A 20885-nucleotide genomic window follows, 5' to 3' on the forward strand; every position below is an offset into this window, starting at 1 on the left:
ACACACAAAAACAAACCCTCAGATGCTTTTTAAAAAAATCTTTCTCTAAAGTATTCCAGGTCCATAAAGTCTACTCCACAGAAAATATTTGTTCATGACTAATAATGTTCAACTAGCTGGCGAAGAAAGCACACAAAATAGCCACTCACGCATTTACCACACTACACTTAAGTACTCTGATGTGTCTATTGTGAACTACTAGATCTTTCACTGCGTAAATGTTTTTGCTCTTTTGAGAACAGAGAATATATTCCATTAAATAGTAGTTGAGCTGGTCAATGTTACAACATCCATTCTTACAGATACACACATTGTAAACATCTTTTGGGTTATAGGAGGCTTGCTAAATTGACATTTATGGGACTAGCTAAACTGAATTCCTCCTTTTCTTCCTTTTATTAAGCCTTCAGCTTACTTTGGAGATATTCTTGCAGACTTCCATGTCTCATCAACTCTGTAATAATATAAATTGGATCTTCTAAAGTGCAAACAGCATAAAGCTGGATGAGCTTTGGGTGTCTGAGGCTCTTCATTATCTGTGCCTCCCTCAGGAAGTCATTTGGATCCATTGAACCTGAAACAAGAAGAGGAGGAAATCACTTTATGTCACCGAGGCATTCCTATCCCCACAGCAGCCTGGTGGGAAGCACCAAGATTGCCTCCTGCCTCTTGATAATCTAAGAGCATCAGTGCCACAAATCTTCAGAGTTATCAAAGAATTGAATCAGTTCAGCCAGGGCAACCTAATTACTACATGTGCCATTACGTCAGGGTTATGCGGTTTATGTGCTATGGTGTGTAGGTGAAGAGCAAGTGAATTCAGGTCCGGATGACAAATGAAACAACAGAGAGATACTGACAGTGTAATTGATGACGTGAGACAGGCATCCTCACACAAAGAGAGAGTGTCCATTAACGCAAACACAGGCAGACAGAGAATGTTTAATTACTCCAGTCAGAGATCTTGGTTTTAGATCCAAAGAGGACTGACTTCTGCCCTGTCCTTGATGCCCAATCTGGGAACAGCTGAAAAACACCACAAAACTATGACTTTGCCATATTCCTTTCCTTGATTTTGTAGAAATATAGGGTGTAGGACAACTAAGAAATATTCAGGGACGTTTCCAAAAGCTAACAGTGAGTCTCATCATTTTATATGTTTAATGTCAAACTGTACACAACCTTTTCTCAATTATCCACCCAGTTCCTCCATCAGAGCCCTAAAGGTTTGAGACTCTGAAGCCTCCTTTGAAAACTCATTTACAGTTAGATTGATTTTAAATGATATGGTAACTCTAATTTTACATGAACTCTACCTCATAGGCAATGTATCAAAGAATTAATATCAAATAAAAAGGAGAAGAAAAGATGCCTGGAGTTTACATTTCAACAGTAATTTTTAAGTCTCTTATTTTTAGCATATAATGTTCCAAAAGTATCACTGTGATTGATCACATCTTGATATTCATTCAGAACATCATCCCATTCATCATCTGCTCCAGACAAAGACTTCATGGTTGACATGGGAATCCAGACATAGATACATTTCAACACTGTAAAGGTTGCACTGTGACTTGTTTGTCAATGTGATGTTATTTCACACTAAGTAGTGAAACAGTCTATCTTTGCAAAGCCTAAGTTCGGCCTCCAGGCTCAAAGGTGAATTTTAAAACAATTGCAGCAATACTACTAGCTCTCTTTGTAGTCTTGAGCAGGTTGGCTGATCTCACTAAACTTCGGGATAATAGCAATGCCTAGCACACTTAGACCCAATAACTGTTCCTGTTGTTGATGAAGGTGGTGGTGATAATGACTTTACATATTCATAGGAAAAACAAATACATTAATTGTTTTTTTTTGTTGGCTGGAGGGAAGAGATAAGGTTGTAAAGAGGTAAAGAAATAAAGCTATTCTCTTCTTCAGGGAACTATTTCTAAGTTCTCACAGTGCCAGCATTACCACTGGTCAAAAAAGTTTAAAATTTAGAATCATAGTAGAAAAATGTAGATGGTAACAAAAGAGACACATAAATCATACCAAATCATGTTTTTTCTTGGTGTTTAAAAATAACCTATATCAAATATAGATATAATATGATACTCTCCTCAAAAGAAAATTTTAGAAGATTATGAAGGTTGAAGTGACAGTAGTCCTTATAATCATTATTCAGACAAGTTCTACAGGACACATAGACAATTCCCAAATCAGACTATCTATTAGAGCTGAACTTGAAGCACAGTGGGACCTCCTGTGCGTGAGGACTACTTAGAACTTTCATGGCCAGGCCTGCTATAGCTGACCAGAGGAAGGGAGTCCCGATCTCAACCCAGCTAGTAAGTGAACGTTAAATATTAATTTTTGCCTGTCAAAGCTAGTGTGGGAGTTGACTTCAGGCTCATCTTTATTTCGTGGTAGTCTGCTAGGCAATAAATAGCTGCTAAGATTGATTAATGGCCCCAGTAAAGTGAAGACATTTAACCAACCACCAAAGCTGTTTGCTGCTATTACACTGTAAATCAATAATAATTATTCCTGTTGGGGAGCAAACTATCATGACTTTTTTTGGCATAAGATATATGACGTTGTTGTTGTTGTTGTTCTCTCTTGACCTCCAGAGAGCAGTGTTAGGAAGGACAGCTTCCTGTTTATCTTTAGAAAAGGATAATTTAGATTGGACAATAAAGTTTCATCTCAGTTCTCAACAAGATTCGCATTAGAAGGGCATGTGAATGGTGACTGTGAACCAATCAAGGATGGAACAGACTGTCCTCACTGGCAGTCGTTGGGTGACATCTAGCCACATACAAATGTGTCTCTGATTTTTCATACAGCAGATATGGATGCTGGAGCCGAATTCCTATATGATCAAGCCTGTGCTTGAGAGCTCTGTCTGTAGCTGGAACCTAACACTTCATTAAGAACTTCTGGCATTAGGAACCTTTGTGGCCACTGATCTAATCTGCCCTCGTAAGATTCTAGCAATGGGGAACTGCTGTGATTCCTACAACCCGATGAGGAAACAGAGAAAGTTTTATGAACTATCCAGAGGCACAGAGATGGAGCCAAGTTTGAACTCAGATTTATCTTACCCCAAAACTTCTTGCTCCGACCTGTTATACTATAATACCCCAACATTTTCTGTCCCTAGCATCCTTAATGTCTCAGTTGGTTTTCTTCACAATGCCCCATGCCACAAACAACATTTAACCCTTCATTTGATTGTTAAGTTAGATCCAAACAACTGTAAATTATTTTCCTTGGAAACTAATGGCTATCTGAGAAGGTAATGCAGGAGAGTTAAAAGGAGAAAGGGATTACTTTGTGAAGTAGCACAATCAGAGTAGAGTGCCGCATAACTTCTCAAATGTTGCAATGTGATCAAGTGCTGCTATTCCTCATGCCCTAGTCTGGGTTGACTTTTGTGTGGATTTTCCATTTGATAATAGCAGTCATCAAAATTTGGCATAGAGAAATCAAACTGGAGCTAAGCTGGAAGCTTTCCCCCACTCCATCGCTTTCACAGTTTCGGGGATGAGGAGAGGATGTTGTGCGGGCTGCTAGGGAAGAGAACATTCTCGATCTTGCTCAGCTATATGCTCAGCATTCTAGAATCCTGACCTGCCAGGTAAGATGTCGTTTAACTAGTGGATATGATCCTTGCAGCATTATTAGAGCTACATATGAGGCGGTCAGCACCTCGTATTGTGCTACCATAGAAAGCCATTGTCACTAGGGTAATAGTGTCAACTGTTATGGTGATAACCAGATGCTCTTCGGATGGGATTTGAGGCCCTGTACATGGGAAGAAATCTATGCCTGAACTGGGAACCTGGTTAAAAAGTACATAAGGCTAGTGGAGTAATAGGTCCTAGGGAGGAACCTATTACTCCTGTTTTACTAAATTAATATGTTGTTGAGTTGCTCTCTAAATGTCTACATTTTTATCCCTAGACTAGGCTGCTCACAGCTGTGGTCAGAGAAGCTGCTTTATGTGGTGTGCAGTGGCTAGTGCAAAGACGCATTAAATGTCAAAGTACTGAGAATAAGTGACTGATGAGAATTCACACCTAAACAGGACATCTATTATCAGTCCTTACACCAAGGCTCAGGGGACATTCTAGAGGGAAGAAAAGGAAGAGTAGACAGTAATAAAAGAGTACAGGATAGGCAGGAATCCTGTGAATCACTGTCTTCTGATAATGTTGCTGCATGCACAAACCCAAGGCAGCTGTGTTTGCCTATATAAGACCTGCTCACAACTGTGTTTGTCAATATTCCATTATATATGTTGACGGGTATCATGAGGCTCCATCCCTTCCTGGAGACCTACTGGAAGTTGGCTTCTGAGGGGGGGGGAGACAGAGAGAGACACAGAGACAGAGAGACAGAGAGAGACAGAGAGACAGAGAGACAGAGAGAGACACAGAGACAGACAGACAGAGAGACACAGAGAGACAAAGACAGAGAATAATTTTCTTCAGTGGTGTACCCGCTGGTAAGTTTCCCATGTTCCAGGGAATACCACCCCTATCCAACCCAGATTAAATTTAGTTTATCATTATCATCATCATCATTAAAAAATAGAAATAAAAGTAGGGAGGTATTTGTAGGAATAAAGGGGGAAATCAAAGCATAATGGTGTGTATTAAAATGATTTAAAAATACATTATATACTTGTACACATGTATAGAATTGTCAAAGGACATATCAAAAATGATTCACAAATATGGTGTCAACAAAAATAATACAACACTATCAAAAGCTGAAACCCTACACTACTTAAATGCAGCAACTTTGGGTCATATTCAAGATGTTATTCCCAGTGTCCCTCGGCTCCTCTTGTCAGCTCCTTGGGATTCCCAAAAATACCTTAACACAGAGTTTGGGAAACATAGTACTGTACATACTAAGATCTGAGAAATGCTAAATTCTTAAGTCCAGTCACCAGGAGGCCTCTGAAAAAATGTTAAGCGCTGTGGACAAGGAAATTATGAAGGTCCAGAGAGCACTGTAGTCTGCACAAGTTACGATCCTTCCAGTGTTATTAGAGGGAGATATGAGGTGGCCAGAGACTCACGGTGTGTTTCCATAGAATGCCATTCGATGGGGTATAATTCAACAATAACAACTATGGGTCAGAAGCTCTGCCATTTGCTAACATTATAACAACAATAACAATATACTTTTTCATGACTGACTTTGAACCAGGAACTATACAATGTGTCTCTGCTAATGGTCTGATTTCATTTTTATAATAACTTTGCTAGAGTGGCCTTAGCATTATTACTATTTTTTATTATGTACAGTTCATCTTTAATAAAGAATGCTATTCCTTGAATAATAGCATTGTCATCTGACTGTGTGTGTGTGTGAGTGCATGCGTACGTGTGTGTGTGTGTGTGTTGTGTGTGTGTGTGTTTAAGCCTAAGACCAACATCAAGTGTCTTTCTCTATCAGTCTACACTTTTTTGAAACAAAACCTCTTGGTGACTTGAGTTCAAAGATTCAGAGATACTGGCTGGCCGACAAGAGTCCTACTGTGTCAGTGCTGGAATTTCAGATGTGTGCTGCCACACTTGACTTTTCACATGAGTGCTGGGGGCGGTGTCAAAGTAAGGGCCTCACACGTGTATGTTAAGTACTTTACCAACTGAGCAATATCTCCAGCCCCTGCATCTGATTGGTAAAGTATGTTTTGTCAGTAAATTACAAAAAAAAAATGGAAAATGGGATCTTAACTTTTCAAAAGACAGAACTGGAGGTATTTTAAGCTTCACTGAAATGAGAACATGTCCCTGTCTTCCTACTTTAAAAGCTATCTATAGTTTATAGTCACCTAGGGTAGAATGATGGCAATATCTGCTTGCTGCCAGCACTAGCTGTCCTATGAAGTCTATGGCATTTACGATGGGAATTTGTAATAAAAAGAAAATCAATGTATACCGTTTAACCTTCGACATTCTCATACCTGGTTTTAATGTTTTTACAGCTACTGGAGTAGTATTATTCCACAGACCTTCCCAAACTTCTCCAAACTGACCGGATCCCAGTCGCTTCAGAAGCTGTATGGAGTTCCGGTCTATCTCCCACTGGTCTGCAGTTTTATATGACAAATCAAAAGGGGTTGGTACCTGGATCTGTTTCAGAGAAAAAGGAGAATACTTGTGAGAAATAAGATATGGTACTAGCTTAGACAAAGATACTTCCCATGCGACTCTGGTGACTTAAGTTTGATTCCTGGCATCTATGTAGAGTTAGAAGGAGAGGTATGACTACACACAGCTGCCCTCTGACCCCTATATGCACTACAGTACTTCAGTGTACACACTCACATATGTAACATTTTGATTGAAAAATTGTCTATAGACCGCCCCCCCCAGAGCTCCAAGGACTAAACCACCAACCAAAGAGTACACAGGGGTTACCCATGGTTCTAACTGGATATGTAGCAGAGGATTGCTTTATCTGGAATCATTGAGAGGGGAGCCCCTCCTGTGGAGGCTTGATGACCCAGAATAGGAGAAGTACCCTCATAGAGGCAGGGGGAGGGAGGAGGGAATAGGGGGCTTGTAGAGGGGAAACTGGGAAGGGGATAACATCTGAAATGTAAATAAATAAAATAACCCAAACAAAATGAAAAAAGAAAAATAGTCTTTACTTTGTAAAGAAAATACTGATTCTAAATACCAAATATCGTAAATTAAAATCTGTACTGTTAAGTCTTTAAACCAACTCTCTGTCATGTGTTCCAGCTCTGTGTCCATCCACCCCACCAGCATTCAGTGTCATCCTCACAGGAGTCTGCAGGAGCTCTCTGCCTCCTGCCTTGCTGGAGCCTGTCTGTGTGATGCTGAACCAGAAAAGTTCCCTCCCTCACAAGTCTTTCCTATATTCCTTGGCTGTAGCATTTAGTATATGCATCACATCTCTTTGCAAAATGAAACCATCAATTTTCAAATCCATTTTTGTCATTTCTCTTTGTTTTCTATTCGCTCACTTACCTCAATTAATAAGTAATTTTCAGGCATGAAGTAGGCACCTTCAGTAACAAAACTGGCCAGGACAGTTATACATCAGAGCACTGTAATGGTTATTTGAATAATTAACTTGACCGGACACACCTAAGACAGTTCTCAACCTGTCTTACATTAGATAAGGACAGCCTATCTAATACAAGGGCACAAAATAACTAAAGATAGTAAAGGAATCAGTGTGTCTCTAATAAAATAATTAATAAAACAAATTCCCTTTAAAAATGAACATGGGAGAGTACTATGACAGTTTCCCTATTCCTGCCCTAAGTAACCAAATGATTGCATTTTTCTAAAAGCTGAGAGCAAATGACAAATGCTTCAGTGTCTGAGGAGAAAGTGTTAACTTGAATATTAAGTGAATTCAGCTAAAATACTTTTACCTTTAAGCATGGCTTCTCCAACTTGACACACAGCCCATCACTTGTTGTGGTATAGTAGCTCACAAATTCATTCAGGGTTGAAAAGACTTTCCTCCTAGTGAGGAAGAAGCCACCTTCATCCAATCTTCTTATTCTGTAGTGCTTCACAACATCTTCATCTAAAACTAGAACACAAAATAAATCCTGTCAATAACGGCATCCCCGAACCCACACGTTTTTTGTGGCCATTTGTCACTGTATGGAATGAAATTTTCACAAAACTGGTATCTTTCATCTTTGTCACAGCATATATGAAATTTACAAAGGGGACACACCCAAAATTTGTAGTGAGGAAGCAGGGGCTTCCTCGGAGATCAGACTGAAGGAAAGAGAGAACAGAAACTAAAAAGTAAGAGTAACAGTAAAACATTCCAAGCTTGGAAGGCTAGCAAGCATCACTGATGAAAGCCATAAAATTTAATCTGTTATTCTAGCAATGGAACCAAGACAATCTTGATCTAGCTAAAAAAATCACAGCGTCCAAAGATAGTAGCACAAGGTGTTGAAAAAAGCTCAATTCATGCTGGTCTTTTACCTCAGGAAATCTAATAATGGGAAGAATGAAACAGAGTAAAGTATTATAAGGAATTCCACAGTGCCAATGCAAGTCACTGTGTAGACACCCTTCCGTGCAGACTGATAGCAGAAAGATTCAGCACAATGCAGCAGGAGAGATTCTATGGAGCCTAAAACATGGTTTACATGTTCCCCTGCAATATTGTTCATTCCACGAGCAAATCCTACAGCATCTGCAGAGATAATAACCCATATTACTTTCTGGTAGTCTGAATGACCAGGGGAATTCTGTTCTGTCATTGGCCACTAATCACTCTCTCTTGCTAACAATATTCCCTTTTACTCCAGAAAGTCCTTGCTCTCCTACCTAGGTGAGATTCAGAAAGACCCCAAGTCCAGCCTGATCTTGGGAATGCCAAGTCAGAGAGAGCTATCTAGAAGCTTCTATTCTGAGACATAAAGGAGCCCAGTAAGACAAAAACAACTTTGCCATTACCGTCCTTTTCTGGATTTGTTTTGGGGTGGTTTTGCTGATGGAGGTTTCAAACTATTGATTGAATTTGTGTGTTCAGCAGGGAGGAAATATGCCTGAAAAGAGATGCAACCAGGTGGAAAACAGTGTTTCTGGAGGAAGTAAATCTTAGTCCTTGGGGTCAGCTACACATGACTACTTCATAACTGTAATTTTTAACTGTTGTAAATCATAATATAAATATCTGATATGCAGGATATCTGATATGTGACCACCAAAGTGATTGCAACACACAGGATGAGAACCACTGCTCTATACTATCAGGTTTCAAATAGAAGATCCAATTGTCTAAGTTGATAACAAAAATATAATATGATAATAAAAAGATATCATCTGAATTTGGGTTAAACCTACTTTCATTCCCTTTTTTAATACAAAACACAACTGGACAGTTAGCTCTCTTAAAGAGAATATCATTATCTTACATTATAATTTTAAGTGTATAGTGTACAGCCTTGTACCCTGATCAGTCAACTTACCAATGCTACTGACCGACTCTTGGGTCAAGGTTAATTGACCTATATCACCATCTCCAAGTAGAAGGCTTTTATTACGATGGAAAACTTAGCTCATAATAGATTCCTGTATCTGGATTAAAAGGCTAACAAAAAAAATCAAAGACAGCTGTAAACAATCCTGAGTCAGCCTCAATTCATTTCTCCACAATGTAATAAAAATATGAGAAGTGGAGGGGAAATATAAAGTACAGCTGCAATTTATATAACTTATTGGCCTGAAAATTTAAGCTTTGCCATTTATCAAAAAGAGACGTGCATCAATTATAGCTGGGATGTCTAGCAAGCCAATAGGTCTGTAATTGGAAATGATGAAAAGCAATTCTTCTAATTCCCATTTTTAAACAAGATGGACCACCTCATGGCTCCAAATTGAAGTGGACTATGTGTACATTAAACACAAATTTATGGATTTCTCTTTAATGGGCCGCAAAAGATTGAAAGGCTTCCAAGCAAGAGATTTAAATCAATAGATGAAGAAAGAGTTAAAATACTCTATATTATTTACTCAATCAAGGGGGAAATCTCAGGGATTGATACAGCTGTGGCGATGTCTACTAATTATAAAGAAAGCTTGAGTAAATGCTTGCCAGATTTTTTTTTTAAATGGGTCCGATCTCTTTATCTTAAACAGGTACTGATATTTGGGAATACAAGTGGAGTTCCAAGCACAGTATGAATAATTTTATTTCATGGTATAAAGAATCACTTCAAAATAGGAGAGATCCAAGTTATAATTTAACACGTGAATGAAATGAATGCCAGTTCCACTGGGCCTTGATGTCATCAACACTGAAGTAAATATAAAGTTTAGCAAGCTGCAGCCTCTCAAGTGTTTCTGCATTCACGTGCAGGTCTGATGCCTGTTGCTTTCTCTCCCTGGATTCTGTACTTTTGTTTTGGTTTTCCACAGTCTTTTGGTGAAACTTAAACCATACTTAGAACCTTCTGAACTTCCCTTGAATGATTTTTTCCTATGGATGGCCAGCTTAGTAGCTGCCTCTCTCTCTAGATCTCCGTTCAAAACCATCAGCAAGCCTGCGCGGCCCACTCAAGCTCTTGGCTTCTATCAACTCACAGGCTTAAATACACTGACGATAAAAGTATCTCTTGAAGGACATGGCCCGTGCACTTCCAGTGCACAGCACAGTGCAGGATGGAGTGACAACTCACACAAACATCTCTGAAGTGAGCACCAGAAATCATCAACTGGTGAATTTAAATTGAAATGTAAATTACTGAGGGGTCTGATGTCAACTTAAATAGATAGTACACAAACGCCCTCAGAGCATCAGTAAACTCTAGTCTCATACTGTGTGTGAGAGAGCACCTGTTGTCTACATATAAGTGCAGATACACTTGCCAGTGTGCATGGGTGGAGGGCAGAGGTCAGGGGCATGGCTGCCTCTTTCCCTCTCCTTCCTACTTTTGAGATGAGGTTTCTCACTTCATTGACCCTAGAGCTCATGTTTGTTTGTTATACTGACCAAAGAGAACCAGGGATATCCTGGTCTCTGTCCCACCCCACCAGACACACACACATGCACACACACACACACACACACTCTCTCTCTCTCTCTCTCTCTCTCTCAGAGAAAAAGAAAGAGACACAGATATGGAGAGAGACAGAGAAACAGAGAGAGACTTCTGAGGTTACAGATATGTACTGCTATCCCAGTGTTTTATTTTTACATGGGTCCTAAGGATCAAAAACCCCACCCTCAAACTTGTACAACAACTACATTACATACTAAACCATCTTTCCAGCCCTGAAACCCTATTTTTAAAAGAAAAGAAAACAGACTAATAAAATTCTATTAAAAGATAATTACATTAAAGACAACATCTAACTTCTTGGTTTTTGAAAAACAGTGGCAATATATAGTTATTACACTCCTTTGCGGTATCACGGGCCACATGACAAAGCAAAGATGAAATGTCCATATTCAATCTGAACAAAACTGAAAGTCATATTATTTTAAAATTAGGCCACAGGAATTACAGCAGGAAAATTCAATACATCATAGTCAGGATGAAGATACTTTTGATGTTATATGTATTTCTGAGTAGTCAGATTAAATTATATTATGTATATGCATATATAACTTATTTCTAAAGTAATTTCAATTTGCTAGAGTTCCCACAGATACTAATTGTCCTTCCAAGTGGCAATGAATTCAGCGGTCTTAAAAGTGGGGAGAAATGACTTTTATATTCCTTTTGTTTAAAAGGAATGATTTGTTTTAAGGAATAAACCCTACTCTAAATTCTGTAGTCTATAAATGGAGAACCATGATTTGCCATTTTCAGTGTGAGTTGTTGTGGGTTCAGAAAATTAGATACTTCAGTGGTTGAACTGCAAAAATATAAAAAGGCCAACTATAAGGCGTAATGGAACCATCCATCAAAAACTCGGTAGCATTATGACAGATCTGAATGATTACAGATCCTGTATTTACCTCTTTTTTCTCATTTGTGTTATTTGGCCTAGGAGGAAATGTTCACCTGTCAACTGATTAATCTACCAGAACATGTATAAGAATTGACATCTACTGAAAGACATAAGTAAGCCTTGTATGAGAAGTATGACAAAGGTTTGTTGCCTGTTCAAAAAGTTTTATTTCTGCATCTATCTACTGTATGGACCACACCACAGACCACCTGACTGGCCCCTTAGGCCCTCAGAGTAAACTGACTTGGGAGTCTGGAGTAGTAATGTGATCTAGATCATTTGCCATAGCCAGGGACATTTATGTGCAGTTGCTGACAGGTCCAGCTCAGTCTGTCCTGGCAGTAAGGTCTTGTTTCACCCGGTCTCAAACAGTAGAAGAGGGTGGTTTAACTTAAAAGGAGTATTATACGATTGAAATCTACCAAGGAAAAAATCTGTCCCACATCTATCATACAGGCTAATCAAATATGTCAAATAAGTATAAAAGCTAAGATATGCCAAAATTAGATGTTTTGAAAGACATGAGCTCTAGAGACAAACCTCAGAAAAGAAGCACAAAGACATCCAGTCATTTCAATGAAAAATAACCAGCATAGTAAGCAGTCTGTTGTTTTAGGGATAAATAAATGGATGGTTAAGCAAATTCTTATTTTTCAGCATGTCTTCTGGCATTTGGCATCATGTGGGCACAGCCTTATTGCTTCTGATGATAATAATCAGTTCCCACACCGAGTAAAACAATATGACTTCCTTGATTGAGCCAAGGATTGAAAATTGAGAACTCTCTGCCCTAATCTTATTCTGCACATGATTTGTTCTTTGACCTTAGGCAAAGAATTTCATTTCAGTTTCCTTATCTAGAAAATGAGAATAATGATTGTATCTCTATACCCCCTCAGGGATAGTTCTAGTGTCATTGTTCACAAAGAATGATAGATATTTGCGATGTGCAATATGTGGGTACTACATTACAATATCAGTAATATCAAATAGCCTTGTCAACAAATGAGAGACACTTCTGCAGCAACCTTTCCTATTCTTTGAACAATGAGAGCTGGTTCTCAAACGTGGAAAAAATGCTATTAATTCAAGGTGAGAGAACATTGCACTTATAAATGTCTTAATTTTCTTGACTTACAAAGACATGGTTATAACATTTCAAAGCCATTCCAAAGGCAATCTTGACAATTATCCCTATAGCGGTGCCTTAGAACCTAGGCTGAGTTAGCTTTACTCCAATGAGAAAATGCCTTGTAATTGAGTGATTATGAGGTGAAAAATTCAAACTACAGTCATTGCTTTTTCAGAAGACCTGAGTTTGGTTCCCAGCACCCATATTTCATGGCTCACAATGCCCTGTAACTCCAACGCCGGGTGATGTGAAGCGCACTTCTCACCTCCGTGGATGCCAAACAGATAGACACACATAGTCACATTGATGAAAACAAATCTAAAGGTAAAAAGTACACTCATTGTATAGTGAGTTCTTAATCTACAGAAACTAGACTAGGACTTGAGAAATAAGAAAAGTACATCTGTCTTAAAATATTAAGTGGTATTATCTAAAAGAATTGTTCTCTCTTCCAGGACAAAAACAATGTCAACTAAGACAAAAAGAATATTAACAGCTATCTTGTATCATGCATATGATTTACTTTATAAGTCTCCAAGACACCCTGTTCCCAGCTAGAAATTTTCAGTGTTCTAAACATCAGTCACTAGGTTTTACTGTTAAACTGTATGCTGAATTGGGTGAAAATTCACCACAAAAGCATCTGTGTTAATTGACTCAAAAAGCCTGCTAAGAAAGCTCTTGAACCTCCAGGACTATTCTGGGTGATAACCTTGCCTAGGCTACTATTGATCTTCACAAGAAACATAGCAAATGAACTATACAATAAAACACAGCTTTCTTTTCCATTCTGTGTATCAGAAATCATAATCCTGAACCATTCAGCTGTTCAAATGCTTACTATGTGCTGGAACTTATTTTCGAGACCCATAGAGACCAACTCCCTTACAGAAATAGGTCAGTTTCTCCCTTCATTTTCAGAGTCTCCTCTATCTTAAGAATAGAATGAAAGTTTTGTTTATATGTCTGATATCTACAGTAAATGAGTATCTTTTTAATTACCAATGTATAATTTTAACATTTACAACTAAAGTGAAACTTTAATGAAAATTATCTCTTGCATAAAATTTCACATGACAATAGCCTTTGACGTGTCTGGTTTTGCAATGAAACCCTCCACAAAGCAATCTGATTTGTTATTTTTCTTTGCATTCTGACCCTTCACTTGATATTATATCTGCAATAAATCACCAGATATTAACATTCTTTCATTATATCACCTCAATTTTCTGTAAAAATTCTTTTCACTAGGTTGAGATAGGACATAATTGCCATTGCTTCTCCTTTTCAAAACTTACCCTAAGGAAATGATTCAAATATTAATATTACTTTATTTAGTTATGTCTCTGCCCTGTTTCAGAAATAATCAAGACTTTACATCACAAAATAAAGTGAAATTTTAAATAAATGCATGGGGGCTGGCATAATCTTTCAGTAGTAGAGTCTACCACGCATAAGCCTTGGGTTCAATCTCCATCACTACCCACAAAATGAATAAAGAAATAAATAGCATAATGCTTTAATTACAAAAATGAATACATAAATGGAGGAAGAAAATGGGACAAACAGAAAGGAAGTACCACAGTGACTCTGACCTAAAGCCTATGTGCCATCTTCAAATGCCCATTCTCATTGGTGAGAGCTAGGACAGATCTGACTTTGTTCCTTTTTAACTCACAATAAAGACAGAAATGCATTCAGCTACATGATTCCCTAAAGGGAAATATCAACAATTAGTCCAATAGACAGAGAGAGAGAGAGAGAGAGAGAGAGAGAGAGAGAGAGAGAGAGAGAGAGATATTTATGATATTAAAATAAATAAATTTCTCATACAGACTATAAAGCAAACTTGAAAAATACAACAATCAATATGAGCAAAGACATTCTTAAGAGTAAGTACAGCAATACATTGTAAAGGGGGAGTTCTTATAAACTCTGTTATTATGGACTAATTTGAAATTCGAAATTCAATAAAAGCTTGCCTATGGAAAACTGAAACAATGGTTAATCACCCCAAAGAGGAAAAGCGACATGAGCAAGACTGTCCACTGTATCATTTTATAAGACTAAATTATTGTTGAATTGTAGGAAATCTGGGGATTTAGACTTAATTGTAGAAACTGAACAATTGTAAAAAAAAAAAAGTTACCTAGCAGGAGGGGGGGATATGTATTTACTGTAATAAGTGAAATAAATGGGATATACAATTAAAAGAGAAATCAGAATTACAAACGTAAGGATACAGCTGGCAGCTCACATGCTCCAGAACCTTTAGCTGCTGAAGGGATCCAGCTGAGGTTCCTTGCGGAAATCATAATTGCGTATGGACAAAGATGATTAAATTTGCCAACATGAAATTACTCTTTGATTGGCAAATGTGGGGGTGTTTTAGTACATCTGTTTTTCATGTCAGCTATAATAACAGTACACAGCCTTTAAAATAACAGCATGCACATAATGCTTCCAGTCTGTTTTTTTGTTTGTTTGTTTTTAGAGAAACAATGTAAAACTACCCACTTAAATCTAGTATCTATACACTTGACTCTTTACATGAAGAAACAATGAAATCCATCTTTCTTTCACATTTAAAGTCATAATCCATTTTCTCTTCAAAAATCGCAATGTCTCCCCTTCTGCCTCATCTCCCACAGAACACCTGGCTAAACTGATTTCTAAATTCTTACAAGTATCTACCATGGGAGACTCAATAAGAACTAGTTCTTGTTTCTCCCCCTTTGATTTTTTTATTTATTGATATTTTACACTGTTCTAAAACTATAACTTAAATTTATCCTGTTTCATGAATCCTTGCACAAGTTAAATGGTAAACAGTCAAAGAGCACTTACTTATGTCAAGAAGAATTTCTTCTGTGACCACTAGCATGTATCAATATGCTCAAAAAATAACTTGCTAATGAAGGAACTGAGCAATGAAATAACTTGTTTGTTCGTTGTTTGTTTGTTTGTTTGTTTGTTTGTTTTAGGATTTCTCCTCTTGGAAGTTTTGGCACTCCAAGGTATGAGAGAACTCCCAAAGGGACAACTTTAACTAGAGATGATTTGAAATTCCACTATTTTGTTAGAGAAGGGACATTGAAGAAACAGAACCTAATATGTGAACTGTAAAACTTTGTTGAATTATGTTAATGATTTTTTAAATTTTTAATAATTGAAGAAAATGCCTAGATGTTTAAAGAAAAGCTTACATTTCTAGAGTAATGTGTGAGTGGTTTGCAGGACTGGATACAAGCCTAACCCTGCAGCATGGCCTATGAAGTCGGGCACAATCGACAAAACCCACCAACCACCCACTACTCATGATCTGATTGAAGAAAACATAATAATAACTTCCAAGAAGCATGTTACATATTCCAAAGTTCTCTGAGGGACTTAAATTCTTCACCAGAACTCTCGAAAAACCTTCCCCATGATGGGGAACTGAGGCTAATTCTTATTTGTCCTTAGAACTCAGACTACTGTTACCTATTCTCTTTCCACACCATGTTTCATTTAAGCAGAATGAACATAAAAATTGCTGGAGGAAGTGTAATGGATAGTAATAAAAAATAACTTGAAATCATATTTTATGTCGTTAATAATGTTTCTATCTATTGGAGTTCAGATATGGAAGTGTTCCTCCCAGAGGCTCATGTGTTAAATGATTGATTCCCAGAAGGATGGTATACAGAGGTGGAGACACTGAGTATCAACAGGTCATAAAGGCCCAGACATCATCAGTGAATTAGTTCTTGATAGGCTATAGAGAATGGATGACTAATTGGACAGAGTAAGTCACAGAAGGTAAGACTTTGAAGGATGTGCTTTGTCCCAGGACCCTTCCTCTCCATTCTCAAGGATTCCTGAGAGACAGTTTACAGCTCTGTCTCTCTTGCCTTTGTGCATCATGTACTGCCTCAGCACAGCTGGACTGAAAACTCTGAAACCATGAGCCATGATCAAGCCTGTCCCCTGTTATGCTGTGTTTCTTGTTTTATCACAGCACAAGAAGAGCTAGTGCAATCTCCTTTTGAATGATTCATTTTGCATAATCACTCATTTACTTTCATACTATAATATTGTCTCCTTCCATTTTCAACCTTGATTGTTCTACAGCAAAGGTAACTTTTGGTAATTTCCCAATTATTCATTCTTATTTCTAAAACCACATGCTTTCATTCCCAGAAATTTCATCGTATTAAATGAGGAATGAGGTCACAAACAATAGTAAAATTCTGTGTGTGTGTGTGTGTGTGTGTGTGTGTGTGTGTGTGTGTGTCTGTATGTGTGTATGGCACTAGAAAAATTAATTTCATGTGTAAACTTAAGTAAACTAAAGGACTCTTGGAGAATTGGTTAAAGCATTACAAATAATCTGTTTGGTACATAGAGTCTTTGTCAATAGAGTTTTTGGGGGCATAGGGCCAAACTGAAGGAAGCTAACTAAGTCACTGTGGGCCTTGGAGGATAGATATACTGAAACCTGGTCTCTTCAGAGTTATCTCTGCTTCTCAGATGCTATAAGAAAAGCAGCTTTGCTCCAGCATATGCTCTCCCACAGTGATGGTCTGCCTTGTAAAAGGCCAGAAAACAATGGGGTCAGTCATCCATGCACTGAAAAAGCTTGAAATCAAGAGATAAAAGTAAAGCTTACTTCTTTTGAGTTGAACTTTCTCTAGTGTTTTATGGCAAAGACAGAAATATAATTCATGCAGATAGAAAATAACTTGCTTCCATATCCAGGGCAGGTAAATATTAATGGTTTGGTTTAAAACCAGACAGTGAGACTGACATCCACAGTCTTAATTCACACCATCTTCTATTGAAAGTTGGTAAGGATTTTAATGATGCTATCTCATATGACTACTCCAAGCTGAAAACAAATAACTTTCCAGCTATGAGTGCTGCTTAAGAATGAGATTGTGGTAAGGTGAATTTCTACCACTGATACCCCTTAAAGGAAAGGGAGGGCTGCTGAGCCCTCTGTAGAATATTTTAGCCATCTTTAGATCCTCTTCTTTATTTAACATCTTGAGCTCTTACAAAGCTGCCCTCTTTCATCTTCTGTATCCCTTCGGGAATTTCGAATACAACAGGTAAATATTTAATTCAAAGAAAACAATCAACTAAAGAGACAGCATACAGAATGGGAGAAATCCCTGCCAACTGCACATCTGACAGGTAATTAAGTGTGTGTGTGTGTGTGTGTGTGTGTGTATGTGTGTGTGTGTGTGTGTCTGTGTCTGTGTGTGTCTGTCTGTCTGTGTGTGTGTGTCTGTGTGTACCAAATAAGTACATAACCCAGCCAATAAATGAACTAGTGAAATGAATAAATAATTCTCAAAAGATGAAATACAAATGCCCAATAAACATTAAAAAGAATATTCATCAGCCACCAGGAAAATATAAACTAAAACTACATTGAGATTCCATTTTACCCACTAAGAATGGTTATCATTCAGAAAACAAATCAGAACAAATGCTAGTCAACATATAGGTAAAGGGACACATGCAACACTGGTAGTAATGTAAACTCAACCAGCCACTGTGGGGAGAGCACATGCAGAAGGGACTAGGACCTGACCCAAAATAACACTCCTGAGTAAATTACCCTAAGGTCAGTAAGTCAACATATCACAGAGATACTTGCATTGATGTAATACAGTTCTACTTAAATTAAACAATCAACTTAGGTGTCTGTCAACAGAGAAAGGTGAAGAAAATGTGGTATGTGTCTGTAACAAACTTTTATTGAGCCTAAAAGAAGAAAAAAGTTGTGTTGGATTTAGGAAAATAGAACAAACAATAGATTGTCAATGTTAAGTGAATGAAGTCAGACTTAAGGAGACAGATGTCATATGTCTTTCTCATTGGTCATCCCAGATTTTACATAGATACATAAAACTACACATGTGCACATGGCATCAAAACAGAAATTAAGGTATCTAGAGGAATGAATGTGACTGGCTGGAGTGGAGGGAGAACAAAGCAGAAGGGTGGCAGTCTAGATATGGTCAAGCTCAAGCTACTTTATATATTTGTGTGAAAACATCCTTTTGAAATTCATTCTATGTGACCTTGTGATGGTTTGTATATACTCAGCCCAGAGAGTGACACTATTAGAAGGTATGGCCCTGTTGAAGTAGGCATGGCACTGTGGGTGTGGGCTTTAAGACCTTCATTCTAGCTGCCTGGAAGTCTGTATACTGCTATTAGCCTTCAGATGAAAATGTAGAACTCTCAGCTCCTCCTGTACCATGTCTGATAGGATGCTGGCTATTCCCACCTTGATGATAATGGACTGAACCTCAGAACCTGTAAGTCAACCTTAATTAAATCTTGTCCTCTATAAGAGTTGCCTTGGTCATGATGTCTGATTACAACAATAAAACCCTAACTAAGACAGACCTTCTATCAACAAAAATTAATTCATATTTTCTCATTCTCCAAAGTTTCCTCTTAGCTGAAATTCCACACAACCATCCTAAAAACTAAGACATTCAAACTAGAGACATAGGGATCAATGCTAAAGCTAGAGATAAGGGATCATCTTTGACTCTTGTCTCTTCCTGACTTTTATCTCAGTAGGCACTATGTTCCCTCATTCCACATTTCTCACTGTTACTATCTTGCTAAGGGCTCATCAGTGCTTTGTCGCTGGTTGTCTCAGTAAAGCCAAATGCAAGTTGTCTCCAGTCTCATTGCCTATCTTCCATCATCAACACAGTTGTCTTTCTAAAATGGAGATATTAACTTTGTGTTCTCTTCTAATGCTCAAGCACTTCCCCACTAACTGAAGTTCAGACTCCCTGAGAGTATCCTCCTCTGTACTCTCTCTTCATGGTTTAAGTATTTACTTATAATTCCAGAAGGCAATATTCTGCTTCATATCCCTGTTCATTTGCATAAACTATTAGCTACAAGGAGAATGTCTTCTATATATATATTACATATTAACTAATTTTTCAAGGCTAAGCCCAGGATCTCTTCCTTCCTTAAGCTTTCTAGCTAGCCTAATTAGACAGAGTGGCTCCCTTGACCCCGAGTCTCCCACTGCATACCAGCCTCCAGGCCCTAGAGGCTAGACATTCCAGTGCTACTATTATATATTTTCATTGTACCTGTCCTCAAACATGCAGCCATTTGATTGTGAAGATCATGACTTAATTGTTTTATTAGTTTAGTAACCAAAACCATCTCATCATTGTCACAATTATTGTTTATTGGGCTTTTATTATACATCTAATTTAGTGCTAAGGGCTTTATATACATGATCTCAATGAATCAGCCTTGATGTGGAAAAATGAAGCTAGATTGGCTTTAATGAGGTATTCAAGGTCACTCAGCAATTATGTGCCAGAGGTGAAATCAAAGTCCAGATAGGTTCAAATTGGTGGATGTCTTAAGCCTTGCATCTTATTAAACCATCCAGAGTTCTTGGAAGGATGCTTCCGGCCCAGACTCACAAGTACCAGAATTCCAGGGAAGTACACCACACTGGGAAACTTAAGTCATTGCTCTAAACTTCAGTTACACTTTCTCAGTGATTTCTTTCAGTTACAGCATTTGTCTAATATAATAAACCTCTCAAGATATCTAAATAACATTTATGAATATATCAAATTAAGCTGAAAGTTAGTGGAGTTTAAGTTACCTTATACATTTGACATAGTGCATAAACAAGTTTTCAGTACACCTGAGGAATTGATAGGTCTAGAAATGATGAATCTATAAAAGACACTAATGACTTCTTATTATTTATTATTCTTTGTTCCATTCAGTCCCAGTAGAAAGACCTTATTGCTTTGCCATCTCAGAGAAATTCTAAGTGGCTAACATAAAGAGGCCGCTGAGTCAGACTCCAAATCACATGGTCAACACCCAATCCTACTGTGAATGTGCTGAGGACCAATAAATGCTTTTAGTCTACATTTTGAAGAAAATTGTTTTAGTGTGCTGACTCTGACTCAGTGACTCAGTGGTGATTTAGAGATCTTCTCATGGAACTTTTTTATATATATTATGGTTCAAGAAAGCTTTGGTAAACTCATTCATGAGGATTTATAAATGGAACATTACTTAGTGATGATAAGGAATTCTTTCTAAGTCTTTTCCTTGTGAGGTAGCATGGAGTAGGGAAGAGCCTGGGCTTGGTCTCCATAGAGTTGGGGTGGAAACCACCTTCTCTAAAAGCTTGTGAAGCACTTTCTTCATGTGCTGTAACTTCTGTTTCCTCCTCTGGAAAGCAGAGTCAAAGATTCTCTGCAAGACCATTGTGACCATTATAA

General features: G+C 37.9%; 1 protein-coding gene across 1 annotated transcript in view; it reads right to left on the minus strand.

Moving 5' to 3' along the window:
* Frk (fyn related Src family tyrosine kinase) overlaps window positions 1-20885 on the minus strand; it is a 93479-nt gene that overhangs the window by 9740 nt on the left and 62854 nt on the right. Inside the window, exons 3-5 of the mRNA XM_028769058.1 lie at window positions 7415-7578; window positions 5969-6137; window positions 416-574 (exon numbers count right to left, since the gene is read on the minus strand). Coding sequence (XP_028624891.1) covers window positions 416-574; window positions 5969-6137; window positions 7415-7578 — 492 coding nt within the window. The remainder of the gene's footprint in view (window positions 1-415; window positions 575-5968; window positions 6138-7414; window positions 7579-20885) is intronic.

This window comes from Grammomys surdaster, unplaced genomic scaffold (genome assembly GCF_004785775.1).
Source record: "Grammomys surdaster isolate TR1022 unplaced genomic scaffold, NIH_TR_1.0 190, whole genome shotgun sequence".
Taxonomy (NCBI): domain Eukaryota; kingdom Metazoa; phylum Chordata; class Mammalia; order Rodentia; family Muridae; genus Grammomys; species Grammomys surdaster.